Source organism: Salvelinus namaycush, chromosome 16 (genome assembly GCF_016432855.1).
Source record: "Salvelinus namaycush isolate Seneca chromosome 16, SaNama_1.0, whole genome shotgun sequence".
Lineage (NCBI taxonomy): Eukaryota > Metazoa > Chordata > Actinopteri > Salmoniformes > Salmonidae > Salvelinus > Salvelinus namaycush.
In genome coordinates, this window is record NC_052322.1 from 29856866 (window position 1) to 29880307 (window position 23442).

The window sequence follows — 23442 nt, forward strand, 5'->3', positions numbered from 1 at the left end:
TCTTTAAAGAAAACTCCTGTGAGAGCAAGTCAACCATTACGTCCAGTTTCTCCTCAATAAAGACAAAAGCCTCAATTATTCAGCAGACCACATCTTAATATTTATGAATGGGATTGAGGCAGTCAAACAGTAGCCTCTCAAGCCGCCTGATCTTGCACGCTTACATGAATGTTCGCGACAGTGGTAATCAGTCTGGTAATTACAAGGATAGTCAATGGGGAATAGTTTTATGAATGAACCAAGGACATAGCACTGACTACAAAATAGACCTGACCTTTATCCCCAGGGTGATTCCTGTAGGAGGGTCACCATAGGTCAGGATAGCCTATATCTTGTTTTACACTGTGATGGATATGGATGGTGCACTGCTGGAATCAATAAGGATGAGTACTATGCCTCTCCTGGTACTGTATGCATTGAATGACACTTATTGTCCTGATACATGCTTGGCTTGACAGTTTAATGCTGCAAACTATACATACACAATACTGTATGTGTTTCAGTCCTGACATTTTAGTTCTGCAGAATATGACGAAATTGCAACCCTAACCACTGAGGTGCGTGTGTGTATGTGTGTGTGTGTGTGTGTGTGTGTGTGTGTGTGTGTGTGTGTGTGTGTGTGTGTGTGTGTGTGTGTGTGTGTGTGTGTAAGAGGGAGGGAGGGAGAGAGAATTGCCACATGTACCCAATTCACATTACACGGTAGCCCAGCATGAGAACCGCGACTCTCGAGCGAATAGAGAGCGTGAAATGGGAAAAACACTGGGCCTGTGTGAAGGAGCACTTTCTCACACAAGCGCAGGAAGATCAATCTTTAAATAACCACGGATGTGATGATGACACTCACTAGCATCACAGTCGACGTACGTCAATTAATGCCCGAACCGTACGAGTCCATGCCAAGTCTAACTGCCGCAGCGTCTGTAGATTTACTGAATTTTGGCACCAACACAAAATATTTCGTAATAGACTATGATGCTGATGCAGAAATATGATTTTTCGTATTAATCGACGAGTATGCATTTTCTGCCAGATTGACCTGGTGGTAGCCTATGCTAATGCGAACAGAGTACATTGCATGAGGCAACGCACCTGAATATCTCATCATAATAGTTGATCTAATATAATTAATATAATGACATTCCATTACCTTTCTGCCTGGTTGCTGTCGCGTTCTCGAGTAAGGGGTGGGTTCAGCTTCCTACATGCAATAATGAAGAGCAATCGTCGTTTTTTCCTCTCCGGACTGTCTGTCGTTTTATTGCATGAAAGACCCTTCCCACGAGTTCACGTTATCAGAACGAATCCCAGCTGGCAAATTGTGTTATCAATAACCGGGGACCCATGGAACGTGAGGCGCGCAGGGTTGGGGGAGGGAGGGAGCTGTCTCCTTCCCAGTGCTGAATTGACGTCACGGAGTTGCAAACCCACAAGGGGGCGTGAATATCGCCCCCACAAAACTGTACAGTGGTTTCCATCTTTTCAGCAAAGTTTAATCAACTGTCTTCGTGTCATGTCTGTTCCACTGACTACTTAGTTATGTCTTCGGAAATCTCTAAATTACACACACAATTAATGGTTCAAATGTGGTATAGCTAATCATTTTTCCACCAAGGTCTACACACCATGCATGCACTCATCAAAACGGCATTTGAATTGCAAACAACCAGCACGTTTTTACAGTTTGCTTATTTCATCCATGTCTTGAAACAAACAGCAGCTATGTGAACTGCGAACAGAAGTTGGATGTAATGCCACTATTTATCCGATAGATGACAGCAGAGTATTCACCTCTGGGCAAAGTATGTCCGCGTTGTGGAAATTCGCCGTATTGTATGCCTTCTACAGGCCTCCGTAGTTTATGAATCCAGCACGGCGGGATTTGTTAACTGGCCGATCTGTTTGAAGCTGCTGTAAACCTAGCTACATTTTACAGGAAAATAAAGGTAACAACAGTACATGGACAATGTACCACTACATGGATAACTGTGTAGTTTTATTTTGTAATTGTCAGTCTAGCTAGCTTGCTAAGTAGCTAGCAAGTCTAAAGTGTCAATCCAATCTAGCTAGCCAAGCTTGCTAGATAGGTAACTTAAACTATTTAGCTAACGTTAGTGACTAGCTAGCTAATTTAGCTAGCATCTGCATGTGATAGCTGAATGTTGAGCTACTAAATGTGATGTTTTTTTCAGGAGTAATGTGGTTATGATGTGTTCCTTGGCTCTGTTCCCCCGTCCGCTGCCCGGCTATGGAGAGACTTCTCAATACGACGAGTCCAACACAGATCCAGCAGTCTGGTTTGGGGTGGGTGGGCGGGCTATCATATCAATGCCAATCCTTGTACTAGTCACCACAAACTTGAGTTACCAAAAACAGTTTGACACTGTAATGTTTAGATGTTTATTCTTATTAGGTGTGTGTGTGTAATACATATATACATACACATATATATATATGTATATACACTGCTCAAAAAAATCAAGGGAACACTAAAATAACACATCCTAGATCTGAATGAATGAAATATTCTTATTAAATACTTTTTTCTTTACATAGTTGAATGTGCTGACAACAAAATCACACAAATTATCAATGAAAATCAAATTTATCAACCCATGGAGGTCTGGATTTGGAGTCACACTCAAAATTAAAGTGGAAAACCACACTACAGGCTGATCTAACTTTGATGTAATGTCCTTAAAACAAGTCAAAATGAGCCTCAGTAGTGTGTGTGGCCTCCACGTGCCTGTATGACCTCCCTACAACGCCTGGGCATGCTCCTGATGAGGTGGCGGATGGTCTCCTGAGGGATCTCCTCCCAGACCTGGACTAAAGCATCCGCCAACTCCTGGACAGTCTGTGGTGCAACGTGGCGTTGGTGGATGGAGCGAGACATGATGTCCCAGATGTGCTCAATTGGATTCAGGTCTGGGGAACGGGCGGGCCAGTCCATAGCATCAATGCCTTCCTCTTGCAGGAACTGCTGACACACTCCAGCCACATGAGGTCTAGCATTGTCTTGCATTAGGAGGAACCCAGAGCCAACCGCACCAGCATATGGTCTCACAAGGGGTCTGAGGATCTCATCTCGGTACCTAATGGCAGTCAGGCTACCTCTGGCGAGCACATGGAGGGCTGTGTGGCCCCCCAAAGAAATGCCACCCCACACCATGACTGACCCACCGCCAAACCGGTCATGCTGGAGGATGTTGCAGGCAGCAGAACGGTCTCCACGGCGTCTCCAGACTCTGTCACGTCTGTCACATGTGCTCAGTGTGAACCTGCTTTCATCTGTGAAGAGCACAGGGCGCCAGTGGCGAGTTTGCCAATCTTGGTGTTCTCTGGCAAATGCCAAACGTCCTGCACGGTGTTGGGCTGTAAGCACAACCCCCACCTGTGGACGTCGGGCCCTCATACCACCCTCATGGAGTCTGTTTCTGACCGTTTGAGCAGACACATGCACATTTGTGGCCTGCTGGAGGTCATTTTGCAGGGCTCTGGCAGTGCTCCTCCTTGCACAAAGGCGGAGGTAGCGGTCCTGCTGCTGGGTTGTTGCCCTCCTACGGCCTCCTCCACGTCTCCCGATGTACTGGCCTGTCTCCTGGTAGCGCCTCCATGCTCTGGACACTACGCTGACAGACACAGCAAACCTTCTTGCCACAGCTCGCATTGATGTGCCATCCTGGATGAGCTGCACTACCTGAGCCACTTGTGTGGGTTGTAGACTCCGTCTCATGCTACCACTAGAGTGAAAGCACCGCCAGCATTCAAAAGTGACCAAAACATCAGCCAGGAAGCATAGGAACTGAGAAGTGGTCTGTGGTCACCACCTGCAGAACCACTCCTTTATTGGGGGTGTCTTGCTAATTGCCTATAATTTCCACCTGTTGTCTATTCCATTTGCACAACAGCATGTGAAATGTATTGTCAATCAGTGTTGCTTCCTAAGTGGACAGTTTGATTTCACAGAAGTGTGATTGACTTGGAGTTACATTGTGTTGTTTAAGTGTTCCCTTTATTTTTTTGAGCAATGTATATATGAATATATATGTCTAATGTATTTCCATTTGCTGTAGGATTCACATGCTCTGAATCTGTACTTCCCGGGGGAGTCACTGAAGCCTCACAGCCGCCAAGAGAGCAGCAGCAAGGCAGCCTTTCGGGACCACTGTGAGACACTGTACACAAGGAGTGCAGGGGCTTGGTGTGTGTGACACACATAGACACAGACAGAGACACACACAGTCAATTCTAAGGCCCTGTTCACTAATTCCTACCTCTGTGTCTGTCTCCTAGGTGTGATGCAGGCCTCTCTGGACTCCTAAATGAAATAGCCAACTCCAGTGCAGAGGGTGAGTGCCATGTTATCTTCATTATTTTACAGTCTTGAAAGTATTACATGCAGACTGCGCTTCAGATAAGAAAGTGTTCTATCATGCAAGAGTTTGTGTAACTCTTTAATGTGTGTGTGTTCCCAGTGCCCAAGTGGCTAGAGGTTAGCTCTAGCTGTGTCCTGGCTTTGCTACGGTGGGTCTCCTCCTTCCACGGCTCTCTGTTTCCTCATCTCACAGTAAGTGGCCCAGTCTCACAGTCAATTCACATGGCACATTTTCCATCAGTAACAATCAGACAATACAAAACTTGCCAGGGTGTTTTGGAATCTGCAGGCTTTTCTAATTGACTGTTGTTGTCTGCCCTTTGTCTTCAGTTAAGCAGCGAGGACATGACCGCTGAGTTTTCCCAGGTGCTCGACTGGTAAGACCACCTTTTTAGTTTCAGTCCCCAATTAGATCCTAAAATATACCCTCTCTTATGTCCTTGTCAAATATTAGTTATTTATTAACTTTAGGACAATGGTCACCAACCGGTCGATTACGATCGACTGGTCAGCTCAATCTTCAAGGCATTCCTAGTCGATCACTTGCTTGCGCTCTTTTTTTAAATTGTATTTGTCCTGGATCGCTCAAATCACCTTGCCTACAGTTTCCACAACCCTGGCCACAGCAACATTTTATACTAGCCTACCTGAGATTCATAAAACCTTGACCAGAGAGAGAGAGAGAGAGAGACTGTCAAAGTATACAGCAAAGAGCTGCTGTTTTTGAGTGAGTTCGTCTGTTTTTATTCAGCACTGTACACTGTTTTATTATTTAATAGTTTGTGTGTATGCATTGATATGTAGGCTACGTGTGCCTTTTAAAAATGTATGTAGTTCTGTCCTTGAGCTGTTCTTGTCTAATGATTATCTGTATTATGTCATTCTGTATTATGTTTCATGTTTTGTGTGGACCCCAGGAAGAGTAGCTGCTGCTTTTGCAACAGCTAATGGGGATCCTAATAAAATACAAAATTCCACACTATTACAAAACATAAAATGTGTTTCTCCCTAATTCCACTGGCGCTGCAATGCATAATGAATGAGTAGACAAGTGAATCAATAGCCCTGCGTTTATATTATTATTAGCAGCTCGTCGTGTCTATTTTAATAATGAGGAATATTTAACATTCTCTGTTCATAGGAACATGAATTTGTGCATGACGCAGATGTGGTGCAAGTAGAGTTTCACCATCAAGTGGAAGACGATGTCTCCTCTCTCTGGTCAGTCTCACCGGAGGAGAGAGCAGGGGCCATGAGAGGTGGACCCTCTGCTGCTCTCTCCCTCCCTCCCTCCGCTGAGACTAATGCTGTGTTCAAAACAACTGGGAACTCGGAAATTTCCGACTTCAGTGTGTTCCAAGACAACTGGGAACTTTAAAACAAAATGAGATGCGACTGGGAAAAATCGTTTTGAACAGTCAAATAACTCGGAATTCCAAGTCGCAAACTTGGGTATCTTTCTAGAGCTCACATTTTCCGACCAGAAGATCACTGATGTCATGATTTGACCACGTTTTTTTTCCAGAGTTCCCAGTTGTCTTGAAATCACCATGACTATCAGATGCAGTCCAGTAAAATAAAAAATAAAATTATGCTCAGTTGTGCCTTGCAAGTGCTACACCAACTGATCTATTTTGTTATCAAAGCTCGACTTGTGAAATATAATATGGTTTGAGAAGAACAGTATTGGCAGGCCAAGTAGACAATAATGTTTTAGGCCTACTGCACAAACCACATTTTTATTAGGTTGTTATTTTTTTTTTTATCATGTAAAAAAAAAAAAAAAAAGTTTAAAACATCTGAGCGGTAGATCTTTCTTTTTGACTTCGAAAGTGATCTTGATTCAGAAAAGGTTGGTGACCACTGCTTTATGGTATATATGGTGTTGTTCTGGGGCCAGTTGCACCAGTTAGTCGTAAGTGGGTTGTAACTCTACGTCCGACGTAAAATGGGCTCTACGCCAGACCACCTAGACATAAACTCTTCTATGAGCTATGCCTGGGTGTAGATTCTACACCTACTAGGGAGCAGGCATATAGTGTTAAATTGGGACTGTCTTCAGCATGATACACATAGAAAATAATAGCAATCTATATTTTCAAAAGGATGTGAGTCTCGTGTTCATATTTTACAACCGTTGTGGGCTTTTCAAGTTGCCTATGCGCGAGCCAATAGAAAATAAATACCCGTGATTTAGGCTATGCTACATTATAGTATGCTAAATGTGTCTGATCAGTGATAGATTAGCAAATGAATAGATGAGCTACCACCTCCACTTATTTGCCCAGCCAGAGGTTAAATAACCAAATATATTGACAGAGATTAACTGACAAAAAAACACGTTGATTAATTATCAGACAAGTCAAGGACATTTGTTCGGGATATAGGCTACTATGCGAGTAAAGTGCAAAACCATCTACTTGTTATACTAGGCTACATAACATGCTAGCAAAAATGTCTGATCAGTGCCAGATGAGCAAAGACTAAAGATTACTATCATGAGCACTTACCTCAATTTAGCTAGCATTTTCCCAGCCTAATTGTTACCAAATATCCAAACGGTGATTCAGTTAAAACAAAAATCTGACATAGATTCATTTATCAAGACGAGTCCCCACGCTTTTCTCAACAGCGCTGTCCCTGTCAAAACTAAATTATCGTTGACCGCACTCGGCTACTGTTTTAAATGATTTAAAACTTAACTTTGGAAGTTTCAGTAAGCAAAAAATTAATACATGCCTTCAGTGACATTAGCCTACTTTATTCCAATGTTTTCGTCATTCAGTCTTATTCATTCTCACAGTAATTATTTATTGATCCAACCAGTTGTGGTTAAGAAAATGCATAGTGGTGAGCTTTGCGAAGTGGCATGCCTTGCGAAGTGATATGCCTTGCAAAGTTTAGAACTGCCACCAGGATAATAACAGTCTAGTAACGGGCGTTGCCTAGCAACCATCATTACGAAGCGTCAAATCTCAGGAACGCGCATTGCTTACACCGGATTTAGTTACAACTAGTCTTTTTTGTTGGTGAAACAGGTGTAAATTCTGATCCCCAAGTCGGAACATAGCTACACCCGACCTAGCATTTCAGACTAGGGCTGTGGCGGTCATGACATTTTGTCAGCCTGTTATTGTCACAAATGACTGCTGTTCTCATGGTAATTAACCGTTAATTAACATAGCACATTTAGCATCTCCAGGCCTACACGCACACAAGCCGCTGATGTGCGCCTTTGGAACCATCTATATTTAAAAAAATAAAAAAAAAATAAAAAATATATATATCTAAATCCATTTAAAAAAAAAAGTTTGGGTCACTTAGAAATGTCCTTATACAGTGTAGACATTGTTAATGTTGTAAATTACTATTGTAGCTGAAAACGGCACATTTTTTAATGGAATATCTACATAGGTGTAACAGTATAGCTTCCATCCCTCTCCTCGCCCCTACCTGGGCTCGAACCAGGGACCCTCTACACACATCAACAACTGCCTCCCCACGAAGCATTGTTACCCACCGCTCCACAAAAGACTCTAAGGGCAACAACTACTTCAAGGTCTCAGAGCGAGTGACGTCACCGGTTGAAACGCTATTAGCATGCATCCCGCTAACTAGCTAGCCATTTCACAGCGGTTACACTCACCCCCCTTTTGACCTCCTGTGATACAGCCTGACAGGATGCTCTCAATTGTGCATCTGTAAAAGTATGAGGGTCGTAGGGGCCAAGCCAAATTGGCACGGATGCGCCTTCTTCTTCACCACAGTATCTGTGTGGGTGGACCATTTCAGATCGTAAGTGATGTGTACGCCAAGGAACTTGAAGCTTTCCACCTTCTCCGCTGCGGTCCCGTTGATGTGGATAGGGGCGTGCTCCCTCTGCTGTTTCCCGAAGTCCACAATCAGCTCCTTTGTTGAGTGAGAGGTTATTTTCCTGGCACTACTCTCCCAGGGCCCTCACCTCCTCTCTGTAGGCTGTCTCGTCATTGTTAGTAATCAGGCCTACTACTGTTGTGTCGTCTGCAAACTTGATGATTGAGTTGGAGGCTTGCGTGGCCACCCAGTTATGGGTGAACAGGGAGTACAGGAGGGGGCTGAGCACGCACCCTTGTGGGGTCCCTGTGTTGAGGATCAGCGAAGTGGAGGTGTTGTTTCCTACCTTCACCACCTGGAGGCGGCCCATCAGGAAGTCCAGGACCCAGTTGCACAGGGCGGGGTTCAGACCCAGGGCCCCAAACGTAATGATGAGCTTGGAGTGTACTATGGTGTTGAATGCTGAGCTATAGTCTGGATACATAGGTATTCATCTTGTCCAAATGGGATAGGGTAGTATGCAGTGCGATGGCATTGTCTGTGGATCTATTGGGGTGGTAAGTAAATTGAAGTGGCTCTAGGGTGTCAGGTAAGGTAGAGGTGATATGATCCTTAACTAGCCTCTCAAAGCACTTCATGATGACAGAAGTGAGTGCTACAGGGCGATAGTCTTTTAGTTCAGTTACCTTTGCATTCTTGGGTACAGGAACAATGGTGGGCATCTTGAAGCAAGTGAGGACAGCAGACTGGGATAGGGACAGATTGAATATGTCTGTAAATACTCCAGCCAGCTGGTCTGCGCATGCTCTGAGGACGCGGCTAGGGATGCCGTCTTGGCCGGCAGCCTTGCGGTGGTTAACTTCTCTAGGATAGGGGGCAGCATTTTCACTTTGGATGAATAGCGTGCCCAGAGTGAACTGCCTCCTACTCTGTCCCAGATGCTAATATATGCATATTATTATTACTATTGGATATAAAACACTCTGAAGTTTCTAAAACTGTTTGAATGATGTCTGTGAGTATAACAACTCATATGGCAGGCAAAAACCTGAGAAAAAATCCAAACAGGAAGTGAGAATTCTGAGGCTGGTCGATTTTCAACTCATCGCCTATTGAAATCCCAGTGGGATATGGATCTGTTTGCACTTTCTATGCCTTCCACTAGATGTCAACAGTCTGTAGAACGTTGAATGAAGCTTCTACTGTGATGTGGGGCCGGATGGGAGCTGTTTGAGTCAGTGGTCTGGCAGAGTGCCAGTTCCTGGTCACGCGCATTCCACATGATATCGACTTGCGTTCCATTACTTCTATAGACACAAAGGAATTCTCCGGTTGGAACGTTATTGAATATTTATGATAACAACATCCTAAAGACTGATTCTCTACTTAGTTTGACAAGTTTATTCGACCTGTAATATAACTTTTTGAAGTTTTCGTCCGACGTTCGCCTGGATCTGCGCGAGCGTTTAGATATGTGTACTATATGTGCTAACAAAAGTAGCTACTTGGACATAAATAATGGACATTATCGAACAAAACAACAATTTATTGTGGAACTAGGATTCCTGGGAGTGCATTCTGATGAAGATCATCAAAGGTAAGGGAATATTTATGATGTCATTTCGTATTTCTGTTGACTCCAACATGGCGGAGAAATGTTGTTTATATCTGAGCGCCATCTCAGATTATTGCATGGTTTGCTTATTCCGTAAAGTTTTTTTGAAATCTGAGACAGCGGTTGCGTTAAGAACAAGTGTATCTTTAATTCTATGTAAAACATGTATCTTTCATCAAAGTTTATGATGAGTATTTCTGTTATTTGATGTGGCTCTGCAATTTCTCCGGATATTTTGGAGGCATTTCTGAACATGGCGCCAATGTAAACTGAGATTTTTGGATATAAATATGCACATTATCGAACAAAACATACATGTATTGTGTAACATGAAGTTCTATGAGTGTCATCTGATGAAGATCATCAAAGGTTAGTGATTCATTTTATCTCTATTTCTGCTTTTTGTGACTCCTATCTTTGGCTGGGAAAATGGCTGTGTTTTTCTGTGGCTATGTACTGACCTAACATAATCGTTTGGTGTGCTTTCGCCGTAAATCCTTTTTGAAATCAGACATGTTGGCTGGATTCACAACAAGTGTAGCTTTAACTTGGTGTCTTTCATGTGTGATTTCATGAAAGTTAGATTTTTATAGTAATTTATTTGAATATGGCGCTCTGCATTTTCTCTGGCTTTTGGCCAAGTGAGACAGTAGTGTCCCGCCTAAACTCAGATTTTTGGATATAAATATGAACTTTACCGAACAAAACATACATGTATTGTGTAACATGAAGTCCTATGAGTGTCATCTGATGAAGATCATCAAAGGTTAGTGATTAATTTTATCTCTATTTCTGCTTTTTGTTACTCCTCTCTTTGGCTGGAAAAATGGCTGTGTTTTTCTGTGGCTATGTACTGACCTAACATAATCGTTTGGTGTGCTTTCGCCGTAAATCCTTTTTGAAATCAGACATGTTGGCTGGATTCACAACAAGTGTAGCTTTAATTTGGTGTCTTTCATGTGTGATTTCATGAAAGTTAGATTTTTATAGTAATTTATTTGAATTTGGCGCTCTGCATTTTTACTGGCTTTTGGCCAAGTGGGACGTTAGCGTCCCACATATCCCAGAGAGGTTAACACGCTTAAATGTCTTACTCACGTCAGCCACAGAGAAGCGGAACCCACAGTCCTTGGTAGCGGGCTGCGTTGGTGGCACTGTGTTATCCTCAAAGCGGGCGAAGGTGTTGAGCTTGTCCGGAAGCAAGACGTCGGTGTCCGCGACGTGGCTGGTTTCCCCTTTGTAGTCCGTGATTGTCTGTAGACCCTGCCACATACGTCTCGTGTCTGACCCGTTGAATTGCGGCTCCACTTTGTCTAGGTACTGAAGTTTTGCCTGTTTGATTGCCTTACGGAGATAATAACTACACTGTTTGTATTCGGCCATATTCCCAATCACCTTGCCATGGTTTAATGCGGTGGTTCGCGCTTTCAGTTTTGCGCGAATGCTGCCATCTATTCACGGTTTCTGATTTGGGTTCACACACTTGCACTTCTACACTCGCTTACATGCACCCATTCACACACACACAAGCACACAAACCCGTCCGTTTAAAACATGTATATTATACCTCCGGATACAGCCTATAAATATTTCATACTATAATGTTTGTATTTTATATTTTCTCCCATCGTATCTCAAGTAGTAATTTGGTTTCTTATTCTATAAGTTGTCATTTCCATACTATATATTTAATACATTTTTTCTTTCCAATTGCTTATTTGAGGTGCCAGCGGTGTAAGCCGATTTCTAGTTATCTGTTTAAGTGCTGTTATTCTCAGAATTCTGAAAAGGTACTTATTAGAGTTGAGGAGCAGTGCATGACGGGTTCTCCCCAGGAGAAGTGAACATTCAAACGTATCATTCAATACTTTTTATACTTCGATCCAGAAATGATTGAGGACTGGGCAGGAATATAATAGTTGAGTATTGCAGAGCAGAGCTAAGCACAGTTACGCCAGTAAGTTGGTGTGATGTCAAGGTTGTATTTTGATTTTATTATAGGAGTTATAAAAAAATCTTGACTGAATTTTCAAGAGTATTCCCTACAGAGTAGAGAGGTGTTTGTCTTAGACGTGTTACTAGATATGTCCTTCCAGTCCTCTTGGGTTATTACTATACTGATCCAAAATATAAACACAACATGCTACATTTTTAAAGATTTTACTGAGTTACAGTTCATATAAGGAAATTAGTCAATTGAAATAAATCCATTAGGCCCTATTCTATGTATTTCAAGTGACTGTTGGTCACAAATACTGTACCTTTAAAAAAAAAGTAGGGGCGTGGATCAGAAAACCAGTCACAATCTGGTGTGACCACCATTTGCCCTCATGCAGTGCAACATATCTCCTTCACATACAGTGGGGCAAAAAAGTATTTAGTCAGCCACCAATTGTGCAAGTTCTCCCACTTAAAAAGATGAGAGAGGCCTGTAATTTTCATCATAGGTACACTTCAACTATGACAGACAAAAATAAAATAAAAATCCAGAAAATCACATTGTAGGATTTTTTATGAATTTATTTGCAAAATATGGTGGAAAATAAGTATTTGGTCAATAACAAAAGTTTATCTCAATACTTTGTTATATACCCTTTGTTGGCAATGACAGAGGTCAAACGTTTTCTGTAAGTCTTCACAAGGTTTTCACACACTGTTGCTGGTATTTTGGCCCATTCCTCCATGCAGATCTCCTCTAGAGCAGTGATGTTTTGGGGCTGTTGCTGGGCAACACGGACTTTACATTTACATTTAAGTCATTTAGCAGACGCTCTTATCCAGAGCGACTTACAAATTGGTGCATTCACCTTATGATATCCAGTGGAACAACCACTTTACAATAGTGCATCTAAATCTTTTAAGGGGGGGGGGGGTTAGAAGGATTACTTTATCCTATCCTAGGTATTCCTTAAAGAGGTGGGGTTTCAGGTGTCTCCGGAAGGTGGTGATTGACTCCGCTGACCTGGCGTCGTGAGGGAGTTTGTTCCACCATTAGGGTGCCAGAGCAGCGAACAGTTTTGACTGGGCTGAGCGGGAACTGTACTTCCTCAGAGGTAGGGAGGCGAGCAGGCCAGAGGTGGATGAACGCAGTGCCCTTGTTTGGGTGTAGGGCCTGATCAGAGCCTGAAGGTACGGAGGTGCCGTTCCCCTCACAGCTCCGTAGGCAAGCACCATGGTCTTGTAGCGGATGCGAGCTTCAACTGGAAGCCAGTGGAGAGAGCGGAGGAGCGGGGTGACGTGAGAGAACTTGGGAAGGTTGAACACCAGACGGGCTGCGGCGTTCTGGATGAGTTGTAGGGGTTTAATGGCACAGGCAGGGAGCCCAGCCAACAGCGAGTTGCAGTAATCCAGACGGGAGATGACAAGTGCCTGGATTAGGACCTGCGCCGCTTCCTGTGTGAGGCAGGGTCGTACTCTGCGAATGTTGTAGAGCATGAACCTACAGGAACGGGTCACCGCCTTGATGTTAGTTGAGAACGACAGGGTGTTGTCCAGGATCACGCCAAGGTTCTTAGCACTCTGGGAGGAGGACACAATGGAGTTGTCAACCGTGATGGCGAGATCATGGAACGGGCAGTCCTTCCCCGGGAGGAAGAGCAGCTCCGTCTTGCCGAGGTTCAGCTTGAGGTGGTGATCCGTCATCCACACTGATATGTCTGCCAGACATGCAGAGATGCGATTCGCCACCTGGTTATCAGAAGGGGGAAAGGAGAAGATTAATTGTGTGTCGTCTGCATAGCAATGATAGGAGAGACCATGTGAGGATATGACAGAGCCAAGTGACTTGGTGTATAGCGAGAATAGGAGAGGGCCTAGAACAGAGCCCTGGGGGACACCAGTGGTGAGAGCACGTGGTGCGGAGACAGATTCTCGCCACGCCACCTGGTAGGAGCGACCTGTCAGGTAGGACGCAATCCAAGCGTGGGCCGCGCCGGAGATGCCCAACTCAGAGAGGGTGGAGAGGAGGATCTGATGGTTCACAGTATCAAAGGCAGCCGATAGGTCTAGAAGGATGAGAGCAGAGGAGAGAGAGTTAGCTTTAGCAGTGCGGAGCGCCTCCGTGACACAGAGAAGAGCAGTCTCAGTTGAATGACTAGTCTTGAAACCTGACTGATTAGGATCAAGAAGGTCATTCTGAGAGAGATAGCAGGAGAGCTGGCCAAGGACGGCACGTTCAAGAGTTTTGGAGAGAAAATAAAGAAGGGATACTGGTCTGTAGTTGTTGACATCGGAGGGATCGAGTGTAGGTTTTTTCAGAAGGGGTGCAACTCTCGCTCTCTTGAAGACGGAAGGGACGTAGCCAGCGGTCAAGGATGAGTTGATGAGCGAGGTGAGGTAAGGGAGAAGGTCTCCGGAAATGGTCTGGAGAAGAGAGGAGGGGATAGGGTCAAGCGGGCAGGTTGTTGGGCGGCCGGCCGTCACAAGACGCGAGATTTCATCTGGAGAGAGAGGGGAGAAAGAGGTCAAAGCACAGGGTAGGGCAGTGTGAGCAGAACCAGCGGTGTCGTTTGACTTAGCAAACGAGGATCGGATGTCGTCGACCTTCTTTTCAAAATGGTTGACGAAGTCATCCGCAGAGAGGGAGGAGGGGGGGGGGGGGGGGGGGGGGGGGGGGAGGGGGAGGAGGATTCAGGAGGGAGGAGAAGGTGGCAAAGAGCTTCCTAGGGTTAGAGGCAGATGCTTGGAATTTACAGTGGTAGAAAGTGGCTTTAGCAGCAGAGACAGAAGAGGAAAATGTAGAGAGGAGGGAGTGAAAGGATGCCAGGTCCGCAGGGAGGCGAGTTTTCCTCCATTTCCGCTCGGCTGCCCGGAGCCCTGTTCTTTCAACTCCCTCCAAAGATTTTCTATGGGGTTGAGATCTGGAGACTGGCTAGGCCACTCCAGGACCTTGAAATGCTTCTTACGAAGCCACTCCTTCGTTGCCCGGACGGTGTGTTTGGGATCATTGTCATGCTGAAAGACCCAGCCACGTTTCATCTTCAATGCCCTTGCTGATGGAAGGAGGTTTTCACTCAAAATCTCACGATACATGGCCCCATTCATTCTTTCCTTTAAAAGGATCAGTCGTCCTGGTCCCTTTGCAGAAAAACAGCCCCAAAGCATGATGTTTCCACCCCCATGCTTCACAGTAGGTATGGTGTTCTTTGGATTCTTTGTCCTCCAAACACGACGAGTTGAGTTTTTACCAAAAAGTTCTATTTTGGTTTCATCTGACCATATGACATTCTCCCAATCTTCTTCTGGATCATCCAAATGCTCTCTAGCAAACTTCAGACGGGCCTGGACATGTACTGGCTTAAGCAGGGGGACACGTCTGGCACTGCAGGATTTGAGTCCCTGGCGGCGTAGTGTGTTACTGATGGTAGGCTTTGTTACTTTGGTCCCAGCTCTCTGCAGGTCATTCACTAGGTCCCCCCGTGTGGTTCTGGGATTTTTGCTCACCGTTCTTGTGATCATTTTGACCTCACGGGGTGAGATCTTGCGTGGAGCCCCAGATCAAGGGAGATTATCAGTGGTCTTGTATGTCTTCCATTTCCTAATAATTGCTCCCACAGTTGATTTCTTCAAACCAAGCTGCTTACCTATTGCAGATTCAGTCTTCCCAGCCTGGTGCAGGTCTACAATTTTGTTTCTGGTGTCCTTTGACAGCTCTTTGGTCTTGGCCATAGTGGAGTTTGGAGTGTGACTGTTTGAGGTTGTGGACAGGTGTCTTTTATACTGATAACAAGTTCAAACAGGTGCCATTAATACAGGTAACGATTGGAGGACAGAGGAGCCTCTTAAAGAAGAAGTTACAGGTCTGTGAGAGCCAGAAATCTTGCTTGTTTCTAGGTGACCAAATACTTATTTTCCACCATAATTTGCAAATAAATTCATTAAAAATCCTACAATGTGATTTTCTGGATTTTTTTTCTCATTTTGTCTGTCATAGTTGAAGTGTACCTATGATGAAAATTACAGGCCTCTCTCATCTTTTTAAGTGGGAGAACTTGCACAATTGGTGGCTGACTAAATACTTTTTTGCCCCACTGTAGAGTTGATCAGACTGTTTATTGTGGCTTGTGGAATGTTGTCCCACTCCTCTTTAATGGCTGTGCGAAGTTGCTGGATATTGTCGGGAACTGGAACACACTGTCGTACACGTCGATCCAGAGCCTCCCAAACATGCTCAATCGGTGACATGTCTGGTGAGTATGCAGGCCGTGGAAGAACTGGGACATTTTCAGCTTTCAGAAATTGTCTACAGGTCCTTGTGACATGGGCCATGCATTATCATGCTGAAACAAGAGGTGATGGCGGCAGATTAATGGCACGACAATGGGCCTCAAGATCTCGTCACGGTATCTCTGCATTCAATTTGCCATCGATAAAATGCGATTGTGTTCGTTGTCCGTAGCTTATGCCTGCCCATACCATAACCCCACCGCCACTATGGGGCACTCTGTTCACAACGTTGACATCTGCAAACTGCTTGCCCATATGCATGGTCCGCAGTTGTGAGGCTGGTTGCACGTACTGACAAATTCTGTTAAACGATGTTGGAGGTGGCTTATGGTAAAGAAATGAACATTCAATTCTCTGGCAACAGCTCTTGTGGACATTCCTGCAGTCAGCATGCCAATTGCACGCTCCCTCAACTTGAGACATCTGTGGCATTGTGTTGGGTGACAAAACTGCACATTTTAGAGTGGCCTTTTATTGTCCCAAGCACAAAGTGCACCTGTGTAATGATCATGCCTTTTAATCAGCTTCTTGATATGCCACACCTGTCAGGTGGATGGATTATCTTGGCAAAGGAGAAATGCTCACTAACAGATGTAAACACATTAGTTCACAACATTTGAGAGAAATAAGCTTTTTGTGCGTATGGAAAATTTCCATATTTTTTTTCAGCTCATGAAACATGGGACCAACACAATGTAAAGACATGTTGTGTTTTTATTTTTGTTCAGTGTAATTCATTAAATGTATATCACTAAGTGTTTTATTAGGTCCTACTGCTTTAGTAAGATAGCTTCTTGCTTGTAAATAATTGTATAACAGAGTTCTGGAGGTTGTATTTTATTGATAGATTCTCAAGTGTATCAATCCCCTTGTCTGTAAACATCTGATAATACTTGGTTAGTCCATTTTAAGCCCATAATTTAAATGTATTACCAATCATACTTGGCTTAAAGTTGCCATCCATTACAATTTCTCGCAGGTAGATCAAGTCTGTTTGGATGCAATTCACTCTAATTGTAGGCAAATCCTTTATGCCACCTTGCACAATCAATGAACCAATAGCATTTTGCCTAGGCCTGTACGTTTTCTCTGACTCATGAATAGAGTGCATAATAATACGGTCCACATTCACTGGTGATTACTAGAATTGCTTTAATTTTTGGAGTATAGGCTTGATCAATTATGTTCCAAAGACATCTTAAATGTTTATTTTTTATATATATGTTTATCTGCTATGTGTAGTAGGCCTATGCAGTAGGCTATTAGGCTATGTATTGTACACTTAGTGTACAAAACATTACGAACACCTTCCTAACATTGAGTTGCACCCCCTTTTGCCCTCCGAACAGCCTCAATTGTCGAAAGCGTTCCACAGGAATGCTGGCCCATATTGACTGCAGTGCTTCCCACAGTTGTGTCAAGTTGGCTGGATGTCCTTTGGGTGGTGGACTATTCTTGATACACACCGGAAACTGTTGAGCGTGAAAACCCAGCAGCGTGCAGTTCTTGACACACTCAAACTGGTGCGCTTGGCACCTACTACCATACCCCGTTCAAAGGCACTTAAATATTTTGTCTGGCCCATTCACACTCTGAATGGCACACATACACAATCCATGTCTCAATTGTCTCGAGGCTTAAAAATCCTTTAACTGGTCTCCTCCCCTTCATCTGCACTGATTGAAGTGTATTTAACAGGTGACATCAATAAGGGATCATAGCTTTCACCTGGTCAGTCTGTCATGGAAAGAGCAGGTGTTCCTAATGTTCTGTACACTGAGTGTACACTAACTTTTTGTCTTCAGGTTCGGGCTCATATATAGGCCTATATGTAAGCATAAGCTATAATATGCGTATGGGTGTTTTGAATTAATCATCACTTTAGAAAGCGCTGTCCATATCCGTGTTTGACTTTGAAACAACATCCACAACGACCATGTTTTCCACTCAGTTTCAACCTTTTGTTGAACTTTCTTCAAAATGATCGATCACAGTGAAGTACATTTTAAAAGCATGATACGGTTTTGATGGTAAGTGTTTGATGTGATTTTCAATTGCATCTGCATTGATGTCAGAGTGGTTAGAGAGACAATAGAGCCCTCAGTACCAGGCCATTAATGACCTGACGGTCGTTAGGGAGTTGGGTACAACCAACGCATGTCCAGAGTGCATAGGAGGAGATTTCCGTGGCTTAATGTTCACGTGGAATATGACTGCGGTCACGACTCGTGACTGCTGGTGTGGCAGTAATACGGTCACCGCAACAGCCCTATTAAAGATCAATGTTATTTAAGCCCTACTGGTGCAACCAGACCCTGTTGTTGCTCCCTGTGTTTCAGGTCGGACTGTGCAGTGCGGAGCTTCGCCTGGCACCCACACACCCAGAAGTGTGCTGTTTCCCTTTTAGACGACTCCATTAAGATCTACAACCCCAAGAGGTAAGTAGCAGACTCATGGCCCCACTGTCGGTCTGTTGCAATGGTGCTGTGTCATTGACTATTAAACTCTATGGGAGTTTCTCAACTCCTCCTTCCTCTTCTCCGGGGCCTGAAAATTGATAAGTGGTCGAGGAGAATGCCAATTCGTTAGTAGGTGAACGGAGGAATATGCTCACCTCCTCGATTACATCCTTCGGCAGAGGGTTCACAAGAGTATCCTACGGTCGGTTATCGCTGAAGAGTTTGAAACCAGTCACACCCCCTTTGAAACAGCTGTTGTGTTCTCTGAGGAGAAAAGAATGCACATATTTGAAAACAAAACTGATCTTTACTTAACTTTTATCTATAAAATGTCTAGCACAACTATCTAATTACATTTTTACTAAACATATTTATTTTGGGATTCCTAAACGTGATTTACATGATGACGCGCAAGTGGAGAAGGAGAGTCATTTCATATAAGCGGAATTGTTTCCTCTCCTCGCCGCCTCTTCTTGATTATTTTTTACCTTTTTCTAAAGGCGAGGAGAGGCCGTGAGGAGCCGAGCAAAACCAATTGAGAATCTTCGTATAGGCCGGTTTCCTGGATTCAGATGAAACCTATGTCCTCAAAATCATATTCAGTCAGACCAACCTAGTGCGGTGTTAAACTTGTTCTGTCTCGCGCTCTCTCTCCATCTCTCTCTCAAACACTCCCTCAGTGCTACTACTCCCACCCTAAAGCACCGTCTGCAGCACAGTGTGGCAGCCCTGCAGTGGAAGCCTCTGTGTGCGTCTACCCTGGCCGTGGCCTGTCACAACTGCCTGCTGGTCTGGCACGTGGACCCCACCTCGTTCTCTACCAGGTATACATGCTCATTATTATACTCTTCAACTTTCTTTTTCTCTGTCCTCCCTATTTCTCATTCAATCTCTTTCTATCTATTCTTCCCTCCCACAGACCCTCTTCTGGCTGTGCCCAGGTCTTGTCCCACCCAGGCCACTCCCCTGTCACTTCCATGGCATGGTCACCTAACGGATCTCTCCTGGTGTCGGCCTCTCCCAGGGACACTGCCATGCTGGTAAGAACCAGCAGTCTCAACCTCTACTCTACTGCTACTCAACTGTGAAAGTATTTTACTGTGATGCTGGAACATCATTGTGACTCTATTTCTCTCGGTTTCGCTCTCTCTTTCTCTCTGTCTCTGTTTCTATCTCTGTCAGGTGTGGGATGTAGCTGTTGAGAGCTGTGTGCCTCTCTACCGTGTGGGAGGGGGAGGAGTCACGTACCTATCCTGGTCCCCTGATGGCAGTCGCGTGCTGGCAGCTACACCCTCCTCCCTCTTCAGGTCAGAGACAGTAGTGCAGGAGAGCTTTATGTCGTTAATTAAGGCCCATTATCAGCAACCAACTCACTCCTGTGTTCCAATGGCACGTTGTGTTAGCAAATCCAAGTTTATCATTTTAATTGGAACACAGGACTGATTTTCCATTGGAACACAGGAATGATGGTTGCTGATAATGGGCCTATGTAGATATTCCCTTCAAAATCATCCGTTTCCAGCTACAATAGTCATTTACAACATTAACAATGTCTACACTGTATTTCTGATTAATTTGATGTTATATTAATGGACAAAATATGTGCTTTTCTTTCAAAAACAAGGACATTTCTATGTGAACCCAAACTTTTGAACAGTAGTATGTCTTGTGTGTGTTGCTGCAGGGTTTGGGAAACTAGGATGTGGACTTGCGAGCGGTGGCCTTGTCTGAAGGGACGCTGTCAGGTGAGACACCTGGTCTGTGTGAGTGTGTGTGAGTGTTTGTGTTTGTGTGTTTGGCTAACTGTCTCTCTGTAAATGTCTAGTCTGGCAGTTGGAGTCCTGATGGGAGTCGGCTGCTCTTCAGTGTGCAAGGAGAGACTGTCATCTATGCCCTAACTTTCACTGACACCCCAGGTACACACACAAACACAATACCATGTATGATATGAAGCACACCAACCTCTTACAGTTGTTTTACACTGTGTGCTGTGTGCTTGTGTTGTTTGTTTTGATGTAAGTCCTCCTCTTTCTCCACTAGGGATGACCTTAGGGATGTCAGGGGGGCCGAAGGCAGCAACAGTCGTGACCGACCTGTCTGAGACAACCTTAAATACACCAGATGGAGATATGGCGTAAGGAAAGGCCTGGGTTAACTAGCCATTCACTAAACTAGTTATTGATTAACCTTACAGATTAGCTTATTGTGTATGCGTGTTTTTCAGGATCGGAGGAGAGATCCAGTCGCTAGCGTGGGACCCGACAGGAGAGAGACTAGCCGTGCTTCTCAAAGGTCAGGCTCCTTCCCTCCTCTCCTCTTTCTCCAAGTTGGAAAGTGTGTTTTGTCATCTTCTCTCCTCCACTCACTTCCTCCCTCTTACCTGTTCCATCAGGAGATGCTGAAGCAGGCTGCCCTGCCATGATCGCAGTGTTCAAGACTCAAATCAACCCCGCTTTTAAGCTTCTGCCATGGTAGGTGCTCTAGTATGTTACATATCCAGGAGGGTGTCTCAGTTTTGTATATCTCTGTATGTCAGTGGTAATAACTGTCTGTCTATGTGTGTCAGTGGTTTTGTTCAGGGGGAGGCCGGGACAGAGCCCAGACTGATGCAATTCAACCCCAACTACCAGCATGGAGCCCAGCTCACTGTGGTCAGTCTCTACAAATGCTGTTCTTTACATTTAAGGGTCCACCAGGCATTTAGATGTTTCCCCACAGTGCTGCTTAAACTGATCTTTACTTTCAATTTTAAAGTTTTTATTTGTTTTTTGTTTTACTCAAAAGTAGTTTATGCATTAATGTCATTTGAATGGGAAAGATGGGACTTCAACTAGAAATTGTACATGGTCTACACACTGATCATTCCATTTGACATGGTTATTGATGTGCTGCAGTGAATAGAGCACGAGGTCTAGCTAGGTGGCGCTAAACTCATCTCAGTGACTATAGTGATGTTGTCTCTCCACAGTGTTGGTCTAATGGAAAGATTACCCATGTGCCTTTTTGCTTTCTGAGTGCTGGGAATCCCCAGCCCGGCCTGGGAGGCAGCCCCTCTCTCCCCCTGTCCCAGGGCAGGCCAGCAGACTACGCCAACCAGACACTCTACACAGAACTCATCTCCTAACCACACACACGCAAACTAACACAGAAACCATATTTCAAGTCATGTTTGTAAGTACAATTTATAATTTTTGGAACACTTGTTAAATAAACGTGTACAAAGTGTTATGCAAATTAGTATTTATTGTGTCTTTTTTTTATGCCTAGCCCAAGACATGGCAAGGGGGTTGGTGGGATGAGTTAAAGGTCAAGCCATTGCCGGTTTGTTCTTGCAAAAGAGGTGAATGAGTTGATCGGGAGGCTTTAGTGTGTCTTTAATGATGTTTCTTAAATCATCTCCATGTTCTCGGTAAAGGAGTATACTGTATCGTCCCTTATTCTATACGTGGCAATAATAAGTATTCAATCTTAGAACAATCTGGCATTAATATGATAGTTTGCTGTTTTACCTTCCTGATTTGCCCTTCACTTTCGGTCAAGAATAACTCAAAGATTTAAGTAAACTAAAATGTGACATTTGTGATAATGTCAATGTAGGTTTGTAATAACAAGAATCATTTCCCTTTAAAGAAGAATATATCACTGTTTAGTCTTTTCAGTCTAATTTTTATTGCTCAGAAGAAAGATATGGAGAGGTACAGAGAGGAGAGTGTAGAGGATAAGGGAAACAGGTCACCAAACGCTGACAAACACCTACGTGGCCATGTCTTGACGCATCATTAAAACATTACTGTTAATGTACAAAATACTTCAATTCCATTCAGCACATCATTTTCTCTACTTTATTTATGCCTATTAGTTCAAACAAAAAGAAGACAACCATGCCTGACCCCACCCTGAAACCGGTGATTGAATACAGTACTTTCATTCCTGTGTTATGACATTCTCTCATAGGAAAACACACTCACGCAGTCGCACACTCACACATGCATACATACACACATGCCATGCACTCACAAACATTCAAAAAGGGTAACTGACCTCTCAACAACTACAACAAAAACAAAGTACACAGGCCTTGGGTTCAGTTAACAGAAAAAGCTATTCAACCCTCATGCCTTTTCTGTACTTATTTAAAAGAAACTCAGTTAAAAGTCAACTTAATTGTTACTTGGTATTTCCTTTTTATTTCCAATTTACATCAATTAAAAGTGTAAAAAAAAAAAAAAAAAAAAAAATGATCATGATCATAATAAAATTGAATAATAACAAAAAAATATACACACCCTCACACACACAGACAACCCACCCTGGTTGTTTGGGCGGCTCTCCTTGGAGTCCCATGATTCTATTTGTGGGGCATGGACTCCATAGGGTACTACCCAAAGTCCCTTGGTTCTCTGCCTTGCCTGGCTGCACCTGTCCTCCAGGGTGGGGTGTGTGTGGTGTGAGGCTAGTGGGAATTGGGGGGGGGACGACAATGGCAGAGACTGAATTCTAAAACTCATAGCACCTTCTGAAGACGGAGCAACCCAAAGCAAAGATGGCCGTTCAGCCCCAGTTCCACCCAAAAGCAAATTTTGGTCATCTCAAGATTTAAGGTGAACGTTTTCACTTTGTTTTTCAGCGTGAGGTAGCTTTAAACAATCAGGATGACTACAACTTTCCCCAATTTTATTAGAAAATGTAGGTTGTTTGTGAACTGAGTAAGATATTTTCCTCTAATGGACAGTGAAGACAATGGAAAAATACATCCCAAATGAATCCTCATTTTCCAAAAAGTGTTGGTGTGCATATATCTAGACACATGTACACACACAATGTGGAAATATATATAAAACCATCTGGCTGTTTATAAACACACACTTTTACAACATAGAACCAAAGATTTATAATGCACAGTAAAAGTTTCGCTCCTCGTCTTGATGGTAAAAAACATTTGGAGCACTTGG

General features: G+C 43.9%; 1 protein-coding gene across 1 annotated transcript; it reads left to right on the forward strand.

The window, feature by feature from the left end:
- The first annotated feature begins 1859 nt into the window (after window positions 1-1859).
- LOC120060751 (aladin-like) lies at window positions 1860-21714 on the forward strand. The gene is made up of 17 exons (XM_039010162.1): window positions 1860-1946; window positions 2193-2304; window positions 4077-4204; window positions 4297-4352; window positions 4479-4570; window positions 4709-4755; window positions 18371-18469; window positions 19171-19314; window positions 19410-19530; window positions 19673-19797; window positions 20175-20235; window positions 20316-20406; window positions 20531-20624; window positions 20715-20782; window positions 20883-20961; window positions 21057-21141; window positions 21459-21714. The coding sequence occupies exons 2-17, from the start codon at window positions 2206-2208 to the stop codon at window positions 21612-21614; spliced, it is 1545 nt and encodes a 514-aa protein (XP_038866090.1). The 5' UTR covers window positions 1860-1946; window positions 2193-2205; the 3' UTR covers window positions 21615-21714.
- Window positions 21715-23442: the final 1728 nt, after the last annotated feature.

Excerpts from the sequence above, each read along its gene's own strand:
- LOC120060751 (XM_039010162.1), top strand. The coding sequence starts at position 2,206 with ATGATGTGTTCCTTGGCTCTGTTCCCCCGTCCGCTGCCCGGCTATGGA. Across the intron at positions 19,531-19,672 it reads CCAGGGACACTGCCATGCTG|GTGTGGGATGTAGCTGTTGA; the intron begins GTAAGAACCAGC and ends TATCTCTGTCAG. Across the intron at positions 20,625-20,714 it reads ACACCAGATGGAGATATGGC|GATCGGAGGAGAGATCCAGT; the intron begins GTAAGGAAAGGC and ends CGTGTTTTTCAG.